This window comes from Apus apus, chromosome 1, assembly GCF_020740795.1.
Source record: "Apus apus isolate bApuApu2 chromosome 1, bApuApu2.pri.cur, whole genome shotgun sequence".
NCBI lineage: Eukaryota > Metazoa > Chordata > Aves > Apodiformes > Apodidae > Apus > Apus apus.
This window is the reverse complement of record NC_067282.1, coordinates 196,895,685-196,918,643: the sequence shown is the minus strand read 5'-3', so window position 1 is coordinate 196,918,643 and position 22,959 is coordinate 196,895,685. Positions and strand designations below refer to the sequence as shown.

The following is a 22,959-nucleotide window of genomic DNA, read 5'->3' as shown; positions in this document are numbered from 1 at the left end:
CAAGCTCTCATCTTTTGCTCAGGGTCAGATTTGTGATACTCTGTTTCAGAAAGCTATTGGATTTCTGTTAAGATGGGGAAAAAAAAGCACCCAAGGAGATTCTTGGCTGATACAGGCTGTCTCCTTGTCTGGTGAATTACTACGAAGAGCTTTTGTTTCTTCAAATTAAGCTCTGCAGTCAAAGGCACGACCTTCAAAATAACCTGAGTGACTACTTTCGTAGTACTTTTCACAAAATACTGAATTTTATTTAAAGATCACCATTTCTGTCCATAATGAGCATATAGAAAAAATAATCTCAAAATGGATATGTCACTTAAAAAAACCCCTGAACTATTCTGCATCCATTAATTTTCATGACATAAAATTAAATTACATGGGATTTGAACTTCATGCTCCCTAAAATTCTTTTTAAAATTTGGCCTAAGCTTTCTTAAACAAAACATTTTAAAATTTATTTTCTTTTCTTTAGTCTCAAATGGAAAATTCTCTGTTATCTCTTTGTCTGACTTCTAAGGAAAGCCTGCATTTTGGGCAGCACTGTGGGGCAAACAGAAATCACAGGTTTTCTTAAAACATTAAACTCCTCAGCTTTTCTGGAGTTCTGATACTTCTGCAAGAATTTTTAGAGGACAGCTTTCCCTTCCTTTCCCTCAACTTCCAATCCCCCCCTTCCATGCTTTGTTCTGATAATCAGCTGATTTCTTAAATTAACAACTCTTGGAACAGACTCATTTCCCAAAAGGCAATTTAAATATGTATAGCAAATCAAGGTCAGGCAATTGATGCAAATCATTCTATTACTATTTTCTGAATTTTATACTGCCTGGATTTATATATTTCTAGTGTCCAGGGTAATGATCACCAGCTGGAGTCTAAAACCATGACCAAAAGAGCTGCAAACAGGGCAGGAGCTTTTATGTTTCAGGAGCACCTGAAACATATTCTGTAGTTCACTGACTGAACTTTATGAACTTACCTACAAATAATAGTGTCTTTATGCAACCCTATTTTGGCCTCACTTGTTTTTTTCTTCTATGTTCTGGTCATCCGTTAATTCTAAAGACATTTACTTGAAGTCAGGGAGGGGTTTTTGACAAAATAAAAATTGTTACAGGGGTGCATAGGAAGCCATCACACCATTCTTCCTTTATTTTCCCATGTGCATTCTCTGGGCTGTTTTTTCTATTAGTTGTACCACACATTGCTACATGCTTAAATAGATAGTAATGCCCCAATTACATAGAACTCAGATCAATACCATCTGGACATTTAAGATACTTAACTGAAACTCTAATTTGACCTATGCTGCTTCCATAATCAGTAAAGAGAAAAGGCATCCCTTGAGAAATGTTTGGGTCACTAAGATTTGAATTGCTGCTCTTTTAACTGCAGAACGTACCCCCTAAGCTGGGTATTTCATTAAGTGACTTAAGTTAGAAAGAGTCAGCTTATCACATCTGCTGCCTGTCATCTGCTTCACAAGGATGCAGCATTGATGGGCACTGGTACCTACAGTCAGGGCTTTGTGGTCAGAGGTTTTTACCCAGAGCATGTGAGTTTAGAATCCAGCTATTGGCACTGTAATAGATGGAAGCAGCTGCTTAGAAAGGGCTTTATTTTCAATTTACCGGTGAATTTTCCTTTGGGTACTTTCCTTGTCATATTTGCCTTGAGAAAATACTGATGTTTATATAAATGCACGTGATGTTTCTGTTACAATTAATATGCCTGTATAAACTGCCAAGTTGCTGTCTCTGGAAGAAGTTAATGCAACACCTTTTATGAGTGCTTTTGGTTTTGCTGTCTACTGGTTGGTATCCAGTATCATTTCCAATTGGTAGATGACCTCAACCGCCTTCCATCTCCAAATTCCCTGGAAATGCTGCTTCTGGGACATCACAAAGCAGAAGATGAAGTATTTTGATAACATTTCTTGAAATCCTGTTTTTCACACCAGCCTTGTTTTATAAGAAAGAGAAATGAATAAAAATTTGTGTTTTCCTGGTGGGACTCCTTTGAGTGAGTCCTTGAAAAGAAATGTGTTAATTAGTCTACCATGGGTGACAAAGTTTAAGCTTTTGATAGGAAACTATCAATGTTTCCCAACCAGAAGGATTATGCAATTTATTTTTTGTTTATCTATTTATTTTGTTTTGCCCTCATTTTGCATTTCAGAAGGAGCTGTATTTACTCACTAGACCCGTACTTGTTTTCTTTGGGAATAAATGTTAAGCTGAAATATCTCTGTTAGGACTTCCATGTGGGATCAGTAGTTCAGTTTCCATATGTCCTGCTGAGGATCAAGATCAAGCTCCAATTAATGGACCACATTAATTTGATATCAGAGAGAAAATAGAGTCAAGATGTTCTGTTGTGATGCTGTATGAAGCTGTAGGTCATTTTGTTTGCCTTTTTTTTTTCTTCATGGCTTTTCTTTACATTTGAACTTCATCTTCCACTCAGCACTGATTTTATTCAATATAAAATAAGCCATCTCCTCTCGTTAAATATATGTTTCTATTATACTATGTCACCTACAGAAAAGTTTATGAAGCATCAGAATATCAGACACACAAAGCTGAAATACCTTAGCATCAGTCTGAAATAATTTACTTTAGATTTCCTCATATGCATGGCAAGGTAGCAAACAGGAAATTGAAGTTAAAGTTTTCTTTTTCTTGGAATTCAAAAGTATATTCTCTTTTGTGGCACCTATCCAGTGCAGGGATCTGAATAAAAAATAAAAAAATTGAAGAGTACTTTAATTTTCCCTGCTGTTTAGAGAAGCCACAGAGTGTTTAATACAAAAATCTAAATCTAGATCTTTGATTTTTATTTTTTTATTCTGAGGACAATTCTAATTCCTTTAGTGTACATCAGGATCATGATCCTTTATTGTATTTGTAATGGGCCTAACATATTCTTGCAAAACTTTTTTCATGCTTTCCTAGTAAAAACCTGGCAATTTGCTTTTTTTAATTTAATTTTATTTTTAACTTTTAAAATAGCAACAGCTCTACATTGGCTCAGCCACTGGAGTTTCACAGCTTCCTTTACACCGCTGTGATGTGTATGGAAAAGCATGTGCTGAGTGTTGCCTTGCGAGAGACCCTTACTGTGCCTGGGATGGTTCATCTTGCTCACGTTACTTCCCCACTGCTAAGAGGTAGGGACAGCTTCAGATGTCTGCATGGTTTGCTATTTGTTTTAGCTGATGGTCTCAATAAGACCAGAGGGCTCTGGAGATTTTTCATGGAATGGTTAACTGGAGCCCTTCCTCTTCCAAAGAAAACATAATTGTGGGAGTTACAAGCAATATGAAGTCTTGGTTGATTTAAAGTGAACACTGCTACTTCTTGGGTTGGCTTAAAAAGCTGTTGTAAAAAAAAAAAAAAAAGATCAGAAGAGAATTGTCTCTGAAATGGATTCATTACTTTAAGTAATAATTGGCAAAAAGAAAATAATTCCCTTTCTCTGACATTAGAAAGGGGGTTGATATTAAAAGAGCTGCTTGCCCAAGTAAATTGTCCTCTATTTTCAGGAATTCTAATTCAAAGGAAATATTATTAAGTTTTTGGACATGAATTGAAAGGTGTGTTGTTTTTTTTAGTGATACATAACATTGTTATTCAAAAGTATAATTTGTATGTGTTGATGTATGTAAATGCTACCCGATCAGAATAACTACTATTTTACATTCTGCACTGATGCTAAAGGCGAAGTTTAAGTGAAAACAGACTCTGCAAGTGAAAAATATAATTTTTATTAAAAAATTACAAGTCTTAGTTGCCTGATCTGAAAATTTAAAATATCTTGTTTGCCTGCCTTTACCTCTGAAGTTTTTTCTCCTGAAGTATGTAAGATAGTTACTGAACAGCTCTTAGCTACTGAAGTAGAAATTGGGAATAAATTAATAGATAATCACTTGCAAGTAAGAACAGAGAATGGTGGAGTGTTGAGAGTCCTGTGATAAATTGGATAAAAAGTTAAAAATGTGCTCACATTAAATTGAATATGCCAAACATCTTGCACGTAAGAAGAAACAAGGAATCCAAGTATTTATGTACATAAGGGTTCATATACATAAAAAGAATGGTAGCAAATACTTAGTTGAAAATGTCAGAACTCCAAATTCCAGATTTGGACTGGTTGTTGTGGGAGATGAAATGTAATGAAGGGTAGGAAGCAGCATTTATTTGTGTCACAGACTTTTCAAATGGAGGGGGTTAAAATTTTAAGGTTTGCATCACAATGTATCCCAAACAAATACTGATGACAAAAGAATAAGCTGCTTAGAGAACTTCAGGTTCTATATTTGTATGAGGAAACAGAGTTAATCTGAGACAAGCTTTTAAATAAATTCTTTAGAAAAGAGTTAAAAAGCAGACACTGAACCCATCTCAAAAGATGAGCTGGTCAAACTGTCTCAGCTGCATGGGTTAATTCAAATTTGTGTTTGGGAGCACAGCAGTTTCTCTGGAGGAGGAGGAGGAGGAATGAGAGGAGAGCAGTGAAGTTTCCAACGGGAGTCTGAGAGATTTATTTGATCTGAAAGTTTTAAGGGTTAGAAGTCAGTGTGGTTGAGTACTGTCTCTGAGCCGAAGGGGATGGTGAGGTCAGGAAACACTGAATCACTCTTCTCTGCTACTTCCCTACTGATCTTTATCCCTGATCTTCGCTTCTCAGCATTCACTAGCACCCATTCCTACACCCAGCCCATCTCAAGACCCATAGAGCACATCATCCTGTCATTCATCTGCTTACACTGATGGAAGAAATAGACTTCTTTGATTTCCCTTTCCATCTCTCCAACTTATTAAAGACCAGACGAAGCTTGCTGCTACCATCAGGGGTGAAGGGGCTGGAACCTCTTCTTACAGGGATTAAGGGGCAGGGTTTCTGAAGCTAAAGTGGGTTGCACAACTACAGTAAAAATTTGGGGTGCAGAATTCACTCTTCTTGATGCCAAGAAAAAGAAAGCCCTGGGGTGCTGAGATCCTGACAATTCATTCAGATAAAGCTGCCATCTCCCCTTATTTCCCCCCATTTTTTCCTTGGCAGCAGCAGCAGCAGCAGCAGCAGCAGCAGAATAAAGGTCTGTGTAACTGGGGAAGAGGATGTTCTGTTTACCTGGGACCTGCCGTACCCACTGCCTCAAGCCAGCTTTGAATGCACATAGGACAAAATCAGCATTGCTGGAAACACTTTAAATGTCAGCATTTTCTTAATAATGAATCCTTGTAATTTTAGGTTCCAGAAATACTGGGAAAGTTGTGTCCTGAGGCAATTGTACAGATGTTTACTAATAGTTGGTTTGGGATTTTGGTTTTTGTTGCCTTGTATTTTTTCCCCCCCTCTTTTTAAAAAGGAGCTTTCATGAGCCATTATATTAATTTCCTTTACTTTCTTGGTGTATTTTACAAGTCTAAATGACAGCTCAGAGCTCCTGTAGTATGACCACTTAACTTTACTCCATGCAGATGTGTTCTGGTTCATATTTCATAAATCATCATGTTGATACAATGGTGGTATGTGTGACATTTTCCTGAGATTCAAACTAAACATCTCATCCAGACTCCATTGACAGTAATGAGTCGTTCCACAGACTTCTTTTCTACAAATAGTATTTTATAAATATGCTATATCTCAAAATTTAGGAAGAAGTAACAAAATCTTATGTTTCCTTATGTTCTGGTGTATTGTTATTCATTGGTAATGAGTAATATGAAGATGATATCTGTAATTAGAATTAGTGATTTTTTTGAACCATATACCAATCAAAAGAAGAGATTCCTTCTTACTAAAAAATGCTAAAATGTACTAATTAATAATTTTAAGGAAATTTGTATTCAGAAAATTTAAAAAATGTATACTCTTATATTTTTCCCAGAAAAAAAAAACCACAACAAAACAACCCTGTTGCCATACTTATAACTAACTTCGTGTTTAACATTTCAGTAGCTTTCAGTGGAAAAAAATATGGTTAACATCTTTCAGCCTAGAGCAGTCAGCTGTGCAGTTGATGGTGGCTCTGTGAGAACTCAGTATGTGCTGATGCTGGGCTGTTAGTGAGTCTGCAAACAGGGCCAGAGAAGAGAAATGGTCTCTGTACTGCACAACAATGGCTTTTTAAAAATGTGGGCTGTTGTCACAAGGGAGTGACCAACAGTGCTTTTTAAAGGCTACTTGACTTTTGCATATCCGTTGCTGGATGCCCTAATCTGAAATCACAGCATTGTTCAACAGCCTAATCCTCTTTGTTCTCCTCTAATTTTGCAAGCCCTCAGGCTTTCTCTGATTCCTAAAGTAAAGTGCTCACACTTGAAACACATCTTTGTTTGCCTTGTTCTTTTTTCTTTTCTTTTTTTTTGTATGAAACGATTTTCTCTGGCTCAGTTGAATTTTGTGTCACAGCTATTTAAATAAAAATAGGAGCAGACAAAGAGAGAAAATCAAATGCCAAATAAAACTGTATTAAACCCCTTTTTGTTTTCTTTTCTGTGAAATACAACATTTTTTAGCACAATTTTTTTTTTTTTTTTTCAAAAGAGCCACTGATAATCAAGCTGGGGAAAGACTTTACTATGTTAAATGGAAATTCAGTAAAAGCTAGAACACAGACTAAAGCTACAGAGGATGGAATGAATGACATTTCAAAATCTTCCTACCCAAGTGTTTTATTCTGTGTATTCTATAGACAAAATCATTTGAAATCGTTATGGAAAATGTTTCAACAGAAATGTTTTAGTGAAAACAGTAGTGGCTGAAATGTTCTATGTAATTTAGATTTTGTACAAAATACAGCACTTTGACATTCTTTCAAAGCTATCCATCGTAACATTTCATTTTAGCTAAAAGATGCCATATATTCTGCAGCTGCAGAAAAGCTGTAGCTTCTTCTTGTTTTTTGATACTTGTTAAACTGTACTGTATGTACTTTGATCCTTTAGTAGTCCCTGCATCTTTGAATCAACTAGTGAATTTGTCTGTGATCTACTCAGAAACACTGGTGAAATAAACTTCATAGGCGCAGTGCAAGAGATATGTGCTTACCAGTTCCTGAACATTTTACTTGTAATAAGAGTGAAAGCTGATTCTACAAACTATGATAATGCATAGAATACAGTAGTAACAATATATTTCCTTCCTAGTGTGGTTTAGGTGCACTTGTGGCCTATGTAATTATATATATATATGTGTTCCATTTGTTGCTCTTCTGTCATGGCAAATGTGAATAGTGACCACTGTGAAGTTCACTAATAATTTTCAAATATATTTGCAGACGTACTAGACGACAAGACATCCGAAATGGAGACCCACTTACCCACTGCTCAGACCTGCAGCATCATGGTGAGTTATGGGTAGGACTGAAGTATAACTAATTTTTCTGTAATTTGCAGGCTGTGCATGGGTAGAGTAGGAAGCACATTCATTATTCGTTGGTGAAATTTTCTTGAACACCTGGGAAAGATGAGTATAATACATCATTATCCTAATCTAGATTGCTTAAAATGGCTTGGATCAGACAATAAAGACAGTTATATTTTTTCCTGCTCAAGGTAACAATATTAAGCATTTCAGTTTTTCTGTTTTGCTTACCTGATAATATCTTACCATTGGGCTAAGCATATTGTGTCAGAAAAGAGACATATCTCCTTCAGAACAACAGGAAATATATACTTGCTTCATATAGTTTGCACACGATGATAACCAAGCACGTAAATAACTACCTTGGCTACATATGGAATGGTCTTTGTTGTAGGTGCCACAGTAGGGGGCCTTAAGATCAGGATGTTCGTTGCAGTAGGCCTGTCCCATGTGCTTTCAGCATGGGTTTGCTTTGACATCTTTTGGTTGTGGTTTTGCTTTTCATTGGTTGTTTCATTTTCACAGTATATTGACCAGATCTTTCTTGAATTGTTTGGCTGATAAACTTCTCAGAATTACTTATTTGTTGCCAAAGTCTTCAGAAGATCTTCCCTTAGAAAATGAAAAATGTCCATTTGCTGTAAATGAAGAGAACACTTAGGCAATACTTCCCTCTACTGGAAAAAAAAAAAAAATAATTACTCATGTTTATGGTACATCTATAACACTTTAAACTGAACAGATTTCTGGGATAAATATAGAACAGATAGCTGAAAATGAAGATACCTTAAAACCTTCATGTCCTTCCAGTCCTGGAGATAGCAAGAATGATTAATAGTCCAAAGTTGTACTTTTGTGTCAGCCATAATTCATGTCACTATGTTTCAGCAGTAGTTTTCTCTGTTTTCCTTTTAAATTGTTTGAAACTTGAAGGTAACATTAGTATAGGGGTTTTTTTGTGGGGTTTTTTTTTTTTTACTTCTTGATTGTTACACTCAGGCCAATCTACTCAGAGGGGAAATGAGTTTGGAAAAGTGCATCAATAGACTATGATCAATACACAGTTGTCACTTTTTCAGAACTCATGAATGTACAACTAGCTTAGATTTGAACCAGTTAATGTGGACTAGTAGAAAGTTCACACATTTCCAGGTGCATGGTATCTTGTCATGCTTATAAAGTGCAGATGAGACCATCTGCTCTTTTGCAGTTGGGTATTGGGGCTGAGATGACTTTTTCAGTTCTCAAAAAGAAAATTCCACCAGGCACTAAACATGTACTTTATTACCAGCAGAAGCATGTCTTAACTTTACCTTTTTCATATCTGGACATTTTAGTCATGAGTAGAATGATGATCTGGGCTACCATATATCTAGTTTTTTTAAAAAATTCTCTTGCCTTTGCTAGCTGTGCTTTATACAACTGCAGGTCTGTTCTTTATCTTCATAAACAAGAAAAGCATTTCAAAACACTTTGTTTTTTATATCTTCCCATATTTGGCAAACATATTTGTCTGAAAATACATCTTCTGTCCAAAGGGAAGAGAAAATTCAGCACAGTTTTTTATCACAACAATCATGAGAACAGGAGAGGTCAGAAAAAAGCTATTAAAAGGTACACCCAATCACTAGGAGTTTTCATACAGCTTTGTCAAAATAAGCAGAGCAACTAGGAGACAAGGTATCACTGAAAATTTTACTTAATGGTGAAATAAAGACAGTGTAATTAGAGGAATGAATAACTTAAAAAAAACGCTGAGGGAATGCAGTTCTAGGTCCTAGACTTTAAGGGTGCACTGTCAAAATACTTTATTTAAGAGTGTTTTAGATTGTTCTTGAGTCAATTGTAGCTCTATGAAATTTTCCTATATTTATTTGTGATTTACACATGATCATGCATTGTACAGACAGCTGCATGGCCCATAAACTTCCTCTGCCAACTTATGCTAAGATTTTTCCTTAGTTATGACTATCGTTTCCTCGACAACAGATGAAGAACTGGGTTTGTCTATAGCCAAATATAAGCTCCAGTAATAATTTACTACTTGTCTACACATTCCTCCACAAAAACATGCAGCTGATTCTCCATGTGAACCAACAGAAACAAGGAAAAAGAACGAGCTCTTAATGTATACCTCACTTTTAAAGACATTGCAGAAACTTACTTTGGTATCAGTCTGAAGTAATAATGCTTTTAGTAAGGTTTAGGTATCTCTTTCAGTTGCCCTTTTGTGCAAATGTATAAGAAGTAGTAGTATGAAACTATTACACAGCAACACTAGAGGGATCCTTAATTAGGATCCTTAATTGCACAGGTGTTTGGCCAGGCATTAATGCTTAAATCTAAAAGCATAATCACTTTTGTGTCAGCTAAAGGACAATATTTTAAGTGTAACATACTAGTGGTATTAAGAAATTAATCAAGTTCTTTTTTTTAAGTCTTTGTAAATGAAGAGGCACATTTTTAGGTGACTTATCCCAGGGGAAGATCAAAGAGTCGCTCTGAATTTAACTATATAGTGAGATTTATTAATCAGCAAAGCAATCTTGGTATACGTACTTTTCATACTTCTTGGGTTATGTCAGGAATTATGTATTCAAAGGATATTAATCAGTGTAGTAAACTGATACTGCTTTTGGGTTCATTTTGGGAATTACAGCTCTCAGACAGGATTTTTAGTTGAATTTCATAACTAACTTCATGACTTCTCTAGTGTTCTGATTCCTCCAGCTGCTCTTCTGAACTTACCAGACCGTCATTCTTCCTTCTAGTCTCCTCAGTCCCAGAGCTGCACTCTGATCCGGTGATTATTCCATCACTCTGCTTACTTTCTTGCACCCCATGAGCACAATATTAAACAAACTTTTTAGAAATTTCTAGACCTGCCTTCTATTCCCTTAAATAATAAAAATGGAATTTGAAAGATCTACTAAGTCGTTGCTCTCTCGTTTAATGACTCTCACCCAAGCTATATATTCTGAAGCTGTGAGAAAATTTAAAGAGGGCTTCTGCCACTTGTCATGGTGATCCCTAAGATGCTAGAATGTCATGGACCATATCCGAGAAAACACTGAGAAGTTTGAAATGGCTTCAGAGCACCCACTTTCAAGATAACTTACCTGAAAACTTGTGACTGACTTCGTAGATACTACGGCTATCATAGATATCTTAAGTTTTCCAGCAGAAACTTCTCCATATACTTAAAAATATGCTACTGCTCATGGACAGTAGGATCCTTGCCAAATAAATAACTATTTTTGACCTTTGTACACATATTTAGGAACTAGAAGACTGTCTCCCTGGATCTAATAAGACCAGCGTTACATGTGCTCTACTCCTGTGTAATTCATTTGGACTATGTTGGATTCAGGCAAATACAGCCAAGTAGTACCACAAGCCTCCTAATCAGTAACTGACTGGTTAAATCAGCTATTAAGGATGTGGGAGAAGAGGACTCCAAGTCCACTGAGGCTTTGGAGATTGATTTGGTAGCTCTACTTCCAGTACAAGCACCCAAACTATGTTCTTGTTGAAGATGGGTCATTTTGCAACCATGATTGAAAGTTCATGGAGCCTGGGGAAAACAAATCGAAATAGAGCATGCATCCTAGAGTGAAATTCCTGTGTTTCCATCCTTTATTCTGGAAGCCTATAAATCTCTGTTTCACAGACGTTGCTGAAGCAGTAGTATATGTGTCCCAGGCTGTAACGGGACATTTGCTACTGACTGTCTTATGCTGCAGCCCTATACATGCTATCTGTTGTGAATCCCAGTTTAGATATCACACTGCCTCTTGTTGACTATGTGAGGATCTTTGGCTGCCTGTTCAGCTGTGAATTCTGTTCCTAAATTAGAGTACATAACTGAAACAAGAACAGGCAGGAAGGTATCAGTCAGCCATTCACAATGTTGAATCTGGACCCATGAGTTATCAGCCAATCACTTCCATTTCCAGTCTTTATGTTATGACTTCTAGTTATAATCAGTTAATCTCTTCACAGACCTCCATTTTCTCTGTTTCATCAACACAAATTCAGCCATGATCCATCTTAGACCTTGGCTACATTCTCTTCCAGCAGTCTTCTCTTGCTGCTTTGCTTTCTAATTCATTCCACCATTTCTCCCCATTTTTCTGGCCCAAGGCTGCACTGACATTCTTCCTAAGGATGTGGTTTCGGAGAGATGTCATAAAAGTTGTTTCACTTATTTATATAAGCACCCCACCTACTTGTTGGAAAGGTTCATAATCCAGCAGAGGAAAGCAGGCTAAGCCATTCCCTATTTGTTTGGTGTTAATAGGCCATTTGATGTTTCCTTACTGAGAACTGGGCAAGCACCAGTGCCTGTTCTGTCCCCCATCCCTTCTCCCATCCTCTCTCAGGGGTGCAAGTCATTATGGAAAGACAGTATTGGTACATGAACATAAACCAGGAGCTCAATTTTACCTTTACCTTTGGCTCAGTCATCTAGAAACAGCCTGTGTTTGATAAACAATATGCCCAATATGATAAAGGCACAAAGAAAGCAAACAAAACTTGACAGAAGATTTCTCCAAGAGAATTTTAATTAGTCATATTTTCCCGTTAAAAAACATACCAAAATTATTTTAGAGATTTCCAGTGCTAAAGAAATAATGGGAAGAATGACAAATAATGGCAAAGAGACAGGAAACCCCGTGAGATCAACACAATGTTAAATACCTTACCAACTCCTCCTCCTCATCTACTCTCCAGGATTATTGTACTGTTGCCACTTAAGTCCATAACAGCATTTTAAAGAGGTAAGGTGGAGAGTTGAAATATGATGCCTTACAGCCTCTGTGGTATTGGAGAAGAATCAAATGCCATGTAAGTCCTATAGCTATGTGATATTTCCAGCAAGCTGATTAATATCTTGAAACATTGTTGTTACAAAAGGAAGTAATTTATTTAACTTTCTTTTTCCCTTCCCATAATGTCTGGTTTATTAACCTCTTTACATTTCCATAAATTATATCAGTATGAGAGGAAATGATTAATTGAAGATTGTTTCCTCAAAAACATTATTCCTGGTCATTAACAGCTTCAGCAAACTGCAGTGCCATATAATCTAAACACATTATACTACTTTTAAATAGCCTCATGTTTTATTGCTTTGCTCTAAAGTATTATGATGATAGAGCCCAGGAGGCATCATTACAGACATTCTGCAACTACACCCTAAGTTTTCTCTTTGCATACAGTTCACTGTTAGAAATTCTTGTCATGTCCTGGATGTTTTCCTTGATGAATAATAATGAGGTTTACACAAAAATTCACAATTAAATTCATTAACTTCACGTATTGAGATGTTAACAGCTGTTAGGATTTAAAATTCTAAAATAAGAAAAAAACCCTACCAAGGATCCTTACAAAGATAGAGATGTTGATGGCAGTTTTCCAAATGGCATACAGATAAGGGGGAATTTTTTCTTTTAAGGTTTTTATCTTTAAACACCTTAAGGGAGGCCAATTTCCAATTTCTAAATGAACAAATTCACTTAGCAGTTAAGTTTTTTCTTTCCTGGTAGTCTTAATGCTTTCTTGCTTGCTTTACAGATAACCCAAGTGGTCAAACCCTGGAGGAAAAGATTATCTATGGAGTAGAGAATAGCAGCACTTTTCTTGAGTGCAGTCCAAAATCTCAGCGTGCTGTAGTCTACTGGCAATTCCAGAAGCAAAACGATGACCGCAAAGAAGAGGTACCATAGAAAAAATATCAAGAGATGCAACTAGTCTTTTCTATCAAGATATACTTGAGAAACTGGGTGTTTCCAAAAGTAACCATCTGTATTTTAGTTCAGCAGAATTGATCTGGAATCTCATACTTTCTGTTGTTCACCATATTCATCCTCTTATCACCACAAATTCCCATAAGGTCTCTAGTAGCTTTCACAGGCTGTCACATCAGAAAACATGCATATGCTCTCCCTGGTCAGACCTCCTGCAAAACACACTGGTTTTCCATTAGGTATCTCAAAAATACTGAAAGTTAGCATGCTATCTAAGGGCCACCCACAGCATCATACAAAGATTATATTGAACTTAAATATTACAAAGACCTTAAAACTGACTCTGAAAAAACTTAAACTGCTTTCATCTAGTTTTACTCTTTGAGGGAAATGTTGTCTTAACAGGGCTGTTGCCTGTGTACTGCAGAAAGAACTAGCAACTCTGTTGGACAAAGGATATGAAAACATACATTTTTTTCATCAAAAGCAATATTCATACAGGCAAAAATACTGACTTCCTCTGCTTACATTACACTGAGGTGATACTTTATTTTTCTCCTTCCCCTGTCACCAACATTCTTATGTTATTGCTCACCCAGGTCCTCAAGTAATATTGCTATCGAGCTCGGTCACACGTATCTTAAGAGAATAAGTTTGTCCAGTAGGTGGGAATATCAAGCTGGGAAACAAGCTTGTTTTTTTGTTTGTTTTTTTTTCCCAAAGCATGTTCTAACTACTTTGTTACATTAGCAGCCTTAGATTTTTTGCAGTTTTCTTTGTTTGCATAAGGCGTAAATAATTTAGACTTTATTCTTGGTGGAGAGAGCAGCAAACAGGTTTGTGCCCTTTCTGCCTGCAGTGACACATGCATTCAAAGGATGAGATTATATTCTAGATAGTAATTAATTCAGAAAAATGAAGTATTTTGGACAGCTGCTTTTGGATTATTAATATTTTGAGATTTAATCCTTATTGTTCCTTCGCAAATTCTCTACTTCTGCAGAACCCACTTCTATGAATAAGGGCTTTTGCAATAAGGAGCAATAGGAAGACAGAGAACGTTTCCCACAAATCTGTCTAGGCATGACTGAAAGATGAGAAATGTGACCTCGGTTATACAGTCAAATGCATCTATGTTGACTTTGCTGATTATGGGCTTGCATTTTCTGTAATCTTACGAGCAAGTCCATCTGACCGAGTTCATACAGATCTTGGTTCAGCAGCAAGGGGTGAATTCTTAATCCCCCAAACTCTTTGCAGTACATCAGTAGTTTTTCCAAACTATTTGAGCCTTCCGTAACTAGAGATAACTGGCAAGGAGTTTTCCATTTGTGTTGTTTTGGCTATTTTTTACCAAGTTTTACCAGCTGAAAGGAGCAGTACTAAGGAACTAGCGTGGTTAGAGGATAATGTTGCACATATATAAAAGATAACTCTTGAAATTACCACTTTTTTTTTCCAATACAGATAAAAGTGGATGATCGCATAATCCGTACAGAGCAGGGCCTGTTACTACGAAGTCTTCAACGGAGGGACTCTGGTATTTACTACTGCCATGCTGTGGAGCATGGCTTCATGCAAACTTTGCTCAAAGTGACCCTGGAAGTAATCGATACTGACCACCTGGAAGAGCTGCTCCATAAAGAAGAGGATGGTGATGCCTCCAAGACCAAGGATGCTACCAACAGCATGACCCCCAGTCAAAAGATCTGGTATAGAGACTTCATGCAGTTAATCAATCACCCCAATCTCAACACAATGGATGAGTTCTGTGAGCAGGTTTGGAAAAGAGACCGCAAACAACGCCGGCAAAGGCCTGCCAATGCGCAGGTGAATACAAATAAGTGGAAGCACCTACAAGAGAATAAAAAAGGTAGGAACAGGAGGACCCATGAATTTGAGAGGGCACCACGGAGTGTCTGAGCTACATTACCTCTAGGAACCTCATCCAAGTAGAAACTTGTATAGACAGATAACTGGAAAAAAATGCAATATTCATGAACTTTTTCATGGCATTATGTGGATGTTTACAAGAGTGGAAAGTTCAAACTATTTCCACCAGGTTTAAATAAAATCAATTTCTAACTTTCCCAGTAAGTCCTTCCTCTCTGCTCTAAGACCAGAAAGACCAGAGCTTCAAGGATGAGAACTCACCTGGACCTGGCTTACTGCTCAAAAAGTTCTGCAAGTGTTCAGCAGGCAAGTTTTGCTTATTCTTTTGCCTGAGATATGAACAAAATGTGGTATTTCATGCTGTCATCTTAAAGAAAAGAAAAACAAAACCCACCTTTCATCATCAGCACTACCATTTCTAGACTTATATATAAAACTGCATGAACTCATTAAGCTGATGAACATCTAAACACATGATTGGACAGAAGGATTTTGTTCTTGTTTTGTCTACCAGTTCTCCTGTTTGTATGTACTAGAAGAGGAAAAACAATACTGAATGAGATTGTTTGTGGAAATCTGAACAACATAAGCCATCCATCATCTGGAAGAACAAAAAATGTGGAGTACACTGGCCTACTACTGATGACTTCTTTCAGCTTTGTTCTAAAGATGTATTTTATTAAAGCTATAATTTAAATGTACCATGAAAAATATGCAGCAAACATTAGCTCTTTTCTAAAATAGATTAGACTTTTTGTCTTAGAAATATTGTACTTTCTAATAATTGGTTTAGAGTAAAACACAACTTTCAATTATGAGCTGCTTTACTCTTTTGTTTGGAAAATCTTTCAAGGGAGCTAGTCACACTGCAGTTAACCTCCTCCCCTCTCAATAATCTGTAAGACATGTAGCTTCAAAACAATTTTAAAACTAAGCTATTTTAACGTGAAAGTTGCTGTATAGCATGGAAGTTTTCTGCATTCTTTTTTTTTCTAAGTATGGTATTTTAAATGATTCAACTTGTATAATACCTTGTTATAGATTGAACCAATGAGGAGGAGAGCATTGATTTTCAGTTGTATATTTTTTTTAATTAAAAAAGGAAATAGCATTAAAATACCCTCTACTAATTACACTCTTGCTTTCTTGGTTCGTAAATATTTGTGAATGCTAATATTTAAACACTGTGGCTCATAGACTGTCATATATCCATGAGCAAAGCTCACATTCAGTTTGAGGAGTTTTATTCCCAGCTTAGTGGTAGAAATATGTCCACACTACTGATTGTCAGAGCTCCATTCTTTCTGTGGGCCAGATCACCCAAATGCAAAGAACCAGCACCAGGCCACATAAATAGTAACCTCAAAGCCAGGTCTCTTTTCAAGATGTAAGGGACAGTTTTATCTGTGGCCGAGGTCTGCTGTAGTAGTTAATTGGTGAAGTTCAGCTTAAGACTAGTTTATAGTAACAAATAATTTGATCCTGCACTTCTGTCTTATTCTATATGTAGGAGAGCAACAGGGTAAAACAGACAATGTACTTGCACCATAAGTGTCAGTTTAGGGTTATAAGTAGTGGATGTATTCACCTCAGCACAGATGTGCCTTTGGTCCCCAGTTCTATGGTGTCCAGTTCTTTTAAGATCATCTTTCTCCAGCCTCCCATATTTTATCTTGGTAGAGTCCGTAAGTGACATTACTTCAAGTAATGTCATTGTGGGGAAAATTACTAGAGCAAAGTCCTTACTTTGCTAAAGGAGCTTTTATATAAAAGTGTGTCTGTACTGATGACTAATCTGTTTTGTTGTTATTCACTCAATTATTTAATTTATCAATCACTACACTATCAGCCTTATCAGATACAATATAACACAACTGCTGTGACAGCTTCTCTCACAATACACCCCAGTCTCCTTGCCATTCAGTAATTCAAGTATCCTTCTGATTAGTGAAGCCTTGGCTTCTTGCCTCCATAGCAATTGGATTTTCACTAATGGCCCAGTCACTTTAGTTCACTTTGAATCTTTTGCAGAGGATGAACTTGCATGATTTTTTTTGTCATTTCATCCCATAGCAAAAAATAATTGAATATTAATTAATTTGGTTCTAAGGCAACTTTAAGCCTCTCATGTTTAACTTGACTCCTGTGAAATTCAATATGCCATTAAATTCCCATGCTTTCATGAGGTGCTGAATTAAAACATGAGTTCAACTATGTGCTTTCCTGTACAGAAGTATTACTTTTTCAGGTCAGCTTATGAAAAATTGCTGAGCATCTTTGCCAGCTTAATTTTAAAACTATAATCACAAAACACTCATTAGCATTTAGTGTGGGGCTATTGTGTGCCATCAAGTCATTAGAATCTTGTTACAAAAAGAAACAGTTTTTAAATGAACCTCAGAGAATTCAGTGGGAAAAAATAGAGGGTGATTTCAACAGACCCTAAATGACTTTGTTTCCTCTTTTTACATTAATGGAATTGTTATCTAACTTTTTTTCTCTACCATGTTCACTGTACCTAGTTCTATAGAAACTTGCTGAAAAAAATCAAAGGAAAAAACAGTATATTTCACCACCCCTGAAGAAGAAACAGAATGAATTAAGTCAGGATTCTGAGATTTGTTTTTCTATACAGAAAAGGATAATCTGCAAGAACAAAATTACTGAAATTCCAATATTTTTACCAGAATCTGGCAGTCTAGTTGGACAATTGATATGATCAGATCTTACAAACTTCACTGCAATCCTGAATGACATGAGCAGTCTTGTTTGTGTCCTTATATTTGCTTATATATATAACAGGGCAGAAGATCAAACCAGCAGTGAAATTCTTTTTAGTTTCAGGTTCACATTATGGTCAAGTTAAAACAGCATTTAATACTGCTGTGAATTGAACATTTTTCAAAGAACATAGGCCTTAATGAATTCATGTGCAGAAGGATGCCCTGCAGCTTCAGTACAATTCATACTGCTATTTTTGTCACTGTTCAAAGCAACATAATGTTTGAAGATAAAGGTAAAAATGGTATTTCTGAAAATCATCAATAAAGCCTTCTAAACCTCTAGTTACAGACTTTAGAAAACGTAAGTAAAAAGTTGTGTTTAAGCTGGAAAGAAATATGTAACCAGGAAGATCCATTTTTATTTGGTTTAAGATACTCGATTGCAAGGAACAAAAATGCATTGAATCTTATTCTTACTCATCTACACTTTGCACTTGCATGGATCACTGAAGATGGGAATTTGTTCAATGGCTCCTAAAAACTTATGTTATGTTAATCTATGACATCAAACTGAGAAAATGTGCATCTTTGCCGAACAGAGTTAAATCTTCATGACCCAATAAAGTCACTATGTAAAAAAAAAATTAAATTAAATGCATGTGAATGCGCATTTACTGATCCTTTTTATGTATTATTTAGTGAATATCAATGGTATGTGTTTAATAGTTCAGTTTTTGCTACCTTCACATTAGCCAAAAGAGGTGTAAATATTTTTGGACTAGATAAGGAGGTACAGTGTAAAGTACTGTTATCTAGAGGTACTCCATTTCGGTGTGTTCAGCATAATACTAAAATGCAAGATTTTGCCACACAGGTGATAAGGTGGTTTATTTGCTATATCAGTGCCAAAGTTATGTGCTTATTCTTTAAGCACATTCCTCACTGGGTAGTGAATATTCTGCTTCTTTATTTATCACTTTGGTTCAGATGGGAACTAGAAAACTGGAGAGAAAAAAATGTAATGAAACTGCTGCTGTAAATTATTTCTTTTAGCATGTACTCAGTTGTTAAATAAACATTTCTTCCAAATATTTGAAGTTCACTGTCTTGACTGTTTACATGGAAATGTGTCCTGTAACCTTCATGAGCATATGGAGTGCATTCTTGCCAATATAATACTACCAATGTATGTTAGCTCTGTTTACTAGGCCAGAAGGGTTGCTGGTTTTATTAACAGTGGTTATCGTTTCTTTTTGAAGGCTACAAACTACTAATACCTGAAATGAAAGCTACAAACTTATCTTTAGCTTATCTTTTGGCACAACTGCGTGGATTTGTGCAGATAAAGCCACACATACACACACTCCCTACTCTGCCCGTGAACCAAATTGCAGATCAGCAAGGAAGCCATGTGAATGCCAGCGAGTTGCTGTACTTGATGAAATTCACTCTGTGCAATGTTAATGGCTTCGTACAGCTATGCTGCTTCCTTTTGGAAACTGGCTTGCACAGACAGCAAGTAGAATAAAACAGATTCTGTCTGTTACCAACATACCCTTTATCCTTAGGTAAACTTTGCAGCTGTTTGGAAGTGCCTAGGGGCTCTAGCTAAAAGTAATAGGCCACAGCAACAAGCATTGTGCAAACAGCTAACGAGACAAGTGCTGCTTTCAAAAGCGGGGAGCTTAAATATACCAGGCAAGAAGTGGAGAAAAGGAAGTATCATGATTTCCATTTGACACATACAGAATTGAAGAAACAACCAGTAGTGCTTAATCATCACTAATCCATCCAGCTTTGCCCTTGTTCCTTCCTGTAAAGCAAGGATTAAGATGTCCAGTGCAAAAGGATGTTGTAAGGATATTCTGTGGTTACTACTGACTTCTGAAAATGAAAATAAGCCCTCAGCAGCAGCCAGGCAACACAGTGGGGTACAAAAGATGTCTGCAAATACAAGGACAGAATCAATGTGGCAAGCCGTGAATCCACGCACTGAAAGACCAGAGTAATTTTTCTTTTCTTTTCTGTCTGTCCAGTGCAGGGATTATAAATACTCACAAAGGAAGACCCTTGTTTCTGGATATAGCCATGCTGTGTCCTTTGATAGAACTCCCTGCAGAGCACAGCCAAACTGATTGTCCTCTGTTACTGCTTTGCTACATTGCCAAGAATGTACAGTGCCTAGAGACAACCTTCATTGACACTGATTGAGAAGAAAGAAGAAACATTTGGGATTTAATGCTTGTTTTCTCATACATATATGTATATTTATATATACATACATACATCTAAACAGCCAGCTTTCACTTAGATGAAATCCCCTTTTCTCTAAAGTATTTGAGGCTCTACATGTAATTCTAGTGCATCTCTGAAGAACACTTTTGGTGACCTCGATTATAAATTGTTATAAATGTTTCCTCTGTGAAGACTGAAACACGCTATTCCATTTCCTTACAGGTCACATTCACTGAGCTCCCCATCAAACATACATTTAATGGGAGGCAAAGGTATGATGGCTTTTTCCAAAGCCTAAAACAAAAGGACTATTCTCCCCGGAATGCTCAGTAATAGGATACAAGTAGATCAGAGTATCAGTGAACCAGCCAGCTTCTTTGCTCCCCATAAATACTCCAGGCTGGAGGAGCTTCACAGAAAAACTAGAAATTGTGGAGAACTGTTTGGGACTTTTTTGTCCTGGAATGTATCAGAGGTTGACATTTTGTTGAACTTCAGGATGATCTGAGCTAAATCCCAAAGCTCAAGTGAAGCAATTTCCATACTGTAAAAGTTTAACTTAAGCTAAGAAAGCAACTTCCCTTTTTTTCATAGCAGTTTTTCACCCCTTTAGGAAATGGGACTCCTCTTGCCTCAATATCAACCCGGAAAGGTCGTTATATAGCTTCTACAGTCTTTGTTGAATGCTAATGTCTTCTTTAGCACACATAGGGAAGCCTGTTTCTGATGATCCCAAGCTGCTTTGTGTCCAGGCACTCCAGTCAAGCAAGTATGCAGTCTACTCTTTCCACATCTGTTAGTACTAGACCTAAAAATGATCTACTTCCATCAATAAGGATAAACCCAGGCCTCGGTGGGCAGTAAAAGGCATGTCTTCATTATAGTTAAACTGTGAGGTACAACACAAAATGTCAGGGGGATGTCTGCTTCCTGGGCTCGGGACAGTGAAGGCTCCCAGGGGTGGCAGGGCAGGGCCTGGCAGCCAAGATCTGTCCCCCTAGGCCAGGAGCTGGGGGAGACTGGGAGCAGATGGGGCAGCCCCAGCCCTGAGCTTCAGCCACCTCCCTGGGGACAGAGAATGAGTTTCAGCCCACAGGTGGACCTAACTTGGCAGGACCCATGGGCAGGGCTGTGGTGGGACTGGAGACATCATCCTACAGCCTCACTGGGGCAGGCATTGATGGTCCCAGCAGCTGGAATGGGGTTCTGAGCCATGGGCAGGGGCCCATTTCTTCTGTGCAGACTCAATAAATTTGGGCTATGTCAGACAGGGCCTTTGAGGCAGCAGGTCTTAGCAAGCAATACAGACACTGTTGTAGTGATGAAGGCTAACATACAATAACCCTCAACAAATTTAAGGTGTGAGGGAGGTCCTGCTCCATGCTTCTCTAAACTGCCACAAAGCTCTCTTCCCATGAGCTGGAGCCTGCTGTTTGCAGCTAAAGAGGCTCAAACCGTCCTTTCAGGGTTGCTCTTGATCATCTGAAGTTATTTGTCTTACAGGTGTAGAGATAGTTCTCTGCCTTTTGAAAGCCTACAATAACTAACCATACCCCAACAATACAACCTTGGTTTAGTCCTGTTTTAGTTTAATTGATCCAGTTTCATTGATGCTGAAAAAAAAAGGTAAAATATACACTTAAACAGTAACTAAGAATTAATGTGCACTGGATTATAAACCTTTTTCTTCAAGTTAATAAGACCTCATGAAAAAAAAAACAACAAACCTGTTAGGCCTTCATTCTATGTGGGAGCCTTCCATGTCTGCCAATACATGAATATGTACATCTGAGGCACTTTGAGCAGGTTTTGAAGGATTAATCTTGTTTCACGTACAGACCCAATGCTTTTTCAGACCTTTCCACTTTACAGCCTCGTGTAAATTAAATCTGATGGACTGGCCTGGGAACAACACTCTTCTTTACACCCCTCAACATGGGGTTAGCCTGCAGCCTGTCTTATATGCTTCCCATAAATATATTGTACCCATTTCTGTGGGATATTCATGGTCGTCTTTTGTTGCAAGTGTGTTAGCATGAATTATTATATTTTATGCAGAGGCAAATGGAGATGCAGATGATTCTGCATGGAAAGAGGATAAAGAAACTATGGTAATACTTCTAGATCCAGTACATAAAGTAAATACCAAATATGGCTTGATGTGATCTTCTCATTTCTTGCTATAGCTAGGGGCAAGAGAGGAAAAGAGCAGACAAAAGAAATACAGACAGTTTAGCTATGTTTTGCAATGACCAGTTCCCTAGGCCCTTTAGTTTCAGATGTCACTTTTTTTCTTCATTTGTAGCACTACATAGAGAAAATACATTCCTATAAACTCTGCTTTCACTGAACAATACCACATTGAATGGCTAAACAAACCAGAGCAAACAGACAGCCTGTGCAAGTTCCTCTGAAGAAGGCTTAACTTTCCTCTTCTGTTTATTATTTTATTATAATAGTAGGGCCACTGGTGCTCTTTTCATTAGGGTTTTGTCAGCACTTCTATTGCAAAGCCCTATTTTTAAGGCATTATAGTTTTGTCTAAGGTAATTCACTACAGGTTGAAGGTTTTCAGTATCAGCTGTTAATCGAAAAATAATTTTAAAGTTCCTGAAAGAAAACTGCTAAAATGTGATTAATTTTAAAAATAACCAAAAAAAATTGCAACTTTAGCCATGTTGGGTTGTTGCTTTACTGACTGTGCTACAAAAATGTAGGAACTGAGTAAAGCTCTGTTAGCATAAGGAAAAGCCTCCTGCTTCACTGGACTTTGTGGGGTTCTTTTAAACATGGTCATCAGAGGTCCTGAATTAAACACCCACTTCAGCACATTCTTGTATAATTATTTGTGACTTACTCACATGTTACTGTTCATATGGTATATTCAGGAGTAGAATGTTTTCTTCCTTTATGTCTGAATTTCTTGATTTCAGTTGACTTTTAATTGCTGTTATCTGTAAAGATAACGTAGGCTCAACCCTTACCCC

The 22,959-nt window shown here is 37.1% G+C and overlaps 1 protein-coding gene across 1 annotated transcript in view; it reads left to right on the top strand.

Annotated features, from left to right (window-relative positions):
• SEMA3A (semaphorin 3A) overlaps positions 1 to 18,828 on the top strand; it is a 171,378-nt gene extending 152,550 nt beyond the window's left edge. Inside the window, exons 14-17 of the mRNA XM_051642676.1 lie at positions 3,012 to 3,169; positions 7,286 to 7,353; positions 12,949 to 13,091; positions 14,589 to 18,828. Of these exons, the coding sequence (XP_051498636.1) occupies positions 3,012 to 3,169; positions 7,286 to 7,353; positions 12,949 to 13,091; positions 14,589 to 15,044 (825 nt within the window). The 3' untranslated portion in view covers positions 15,045 to 18,828. The remainder of the gene's footprint in view (positions 1 to 3,011; positions 3,170 to 7,285; positions 7,354 to 12,948; positions 13,092 to 14,588) is intronic.
• Positions 18,829 to 22,959: the final 4,131 nt, after the last annotated feature.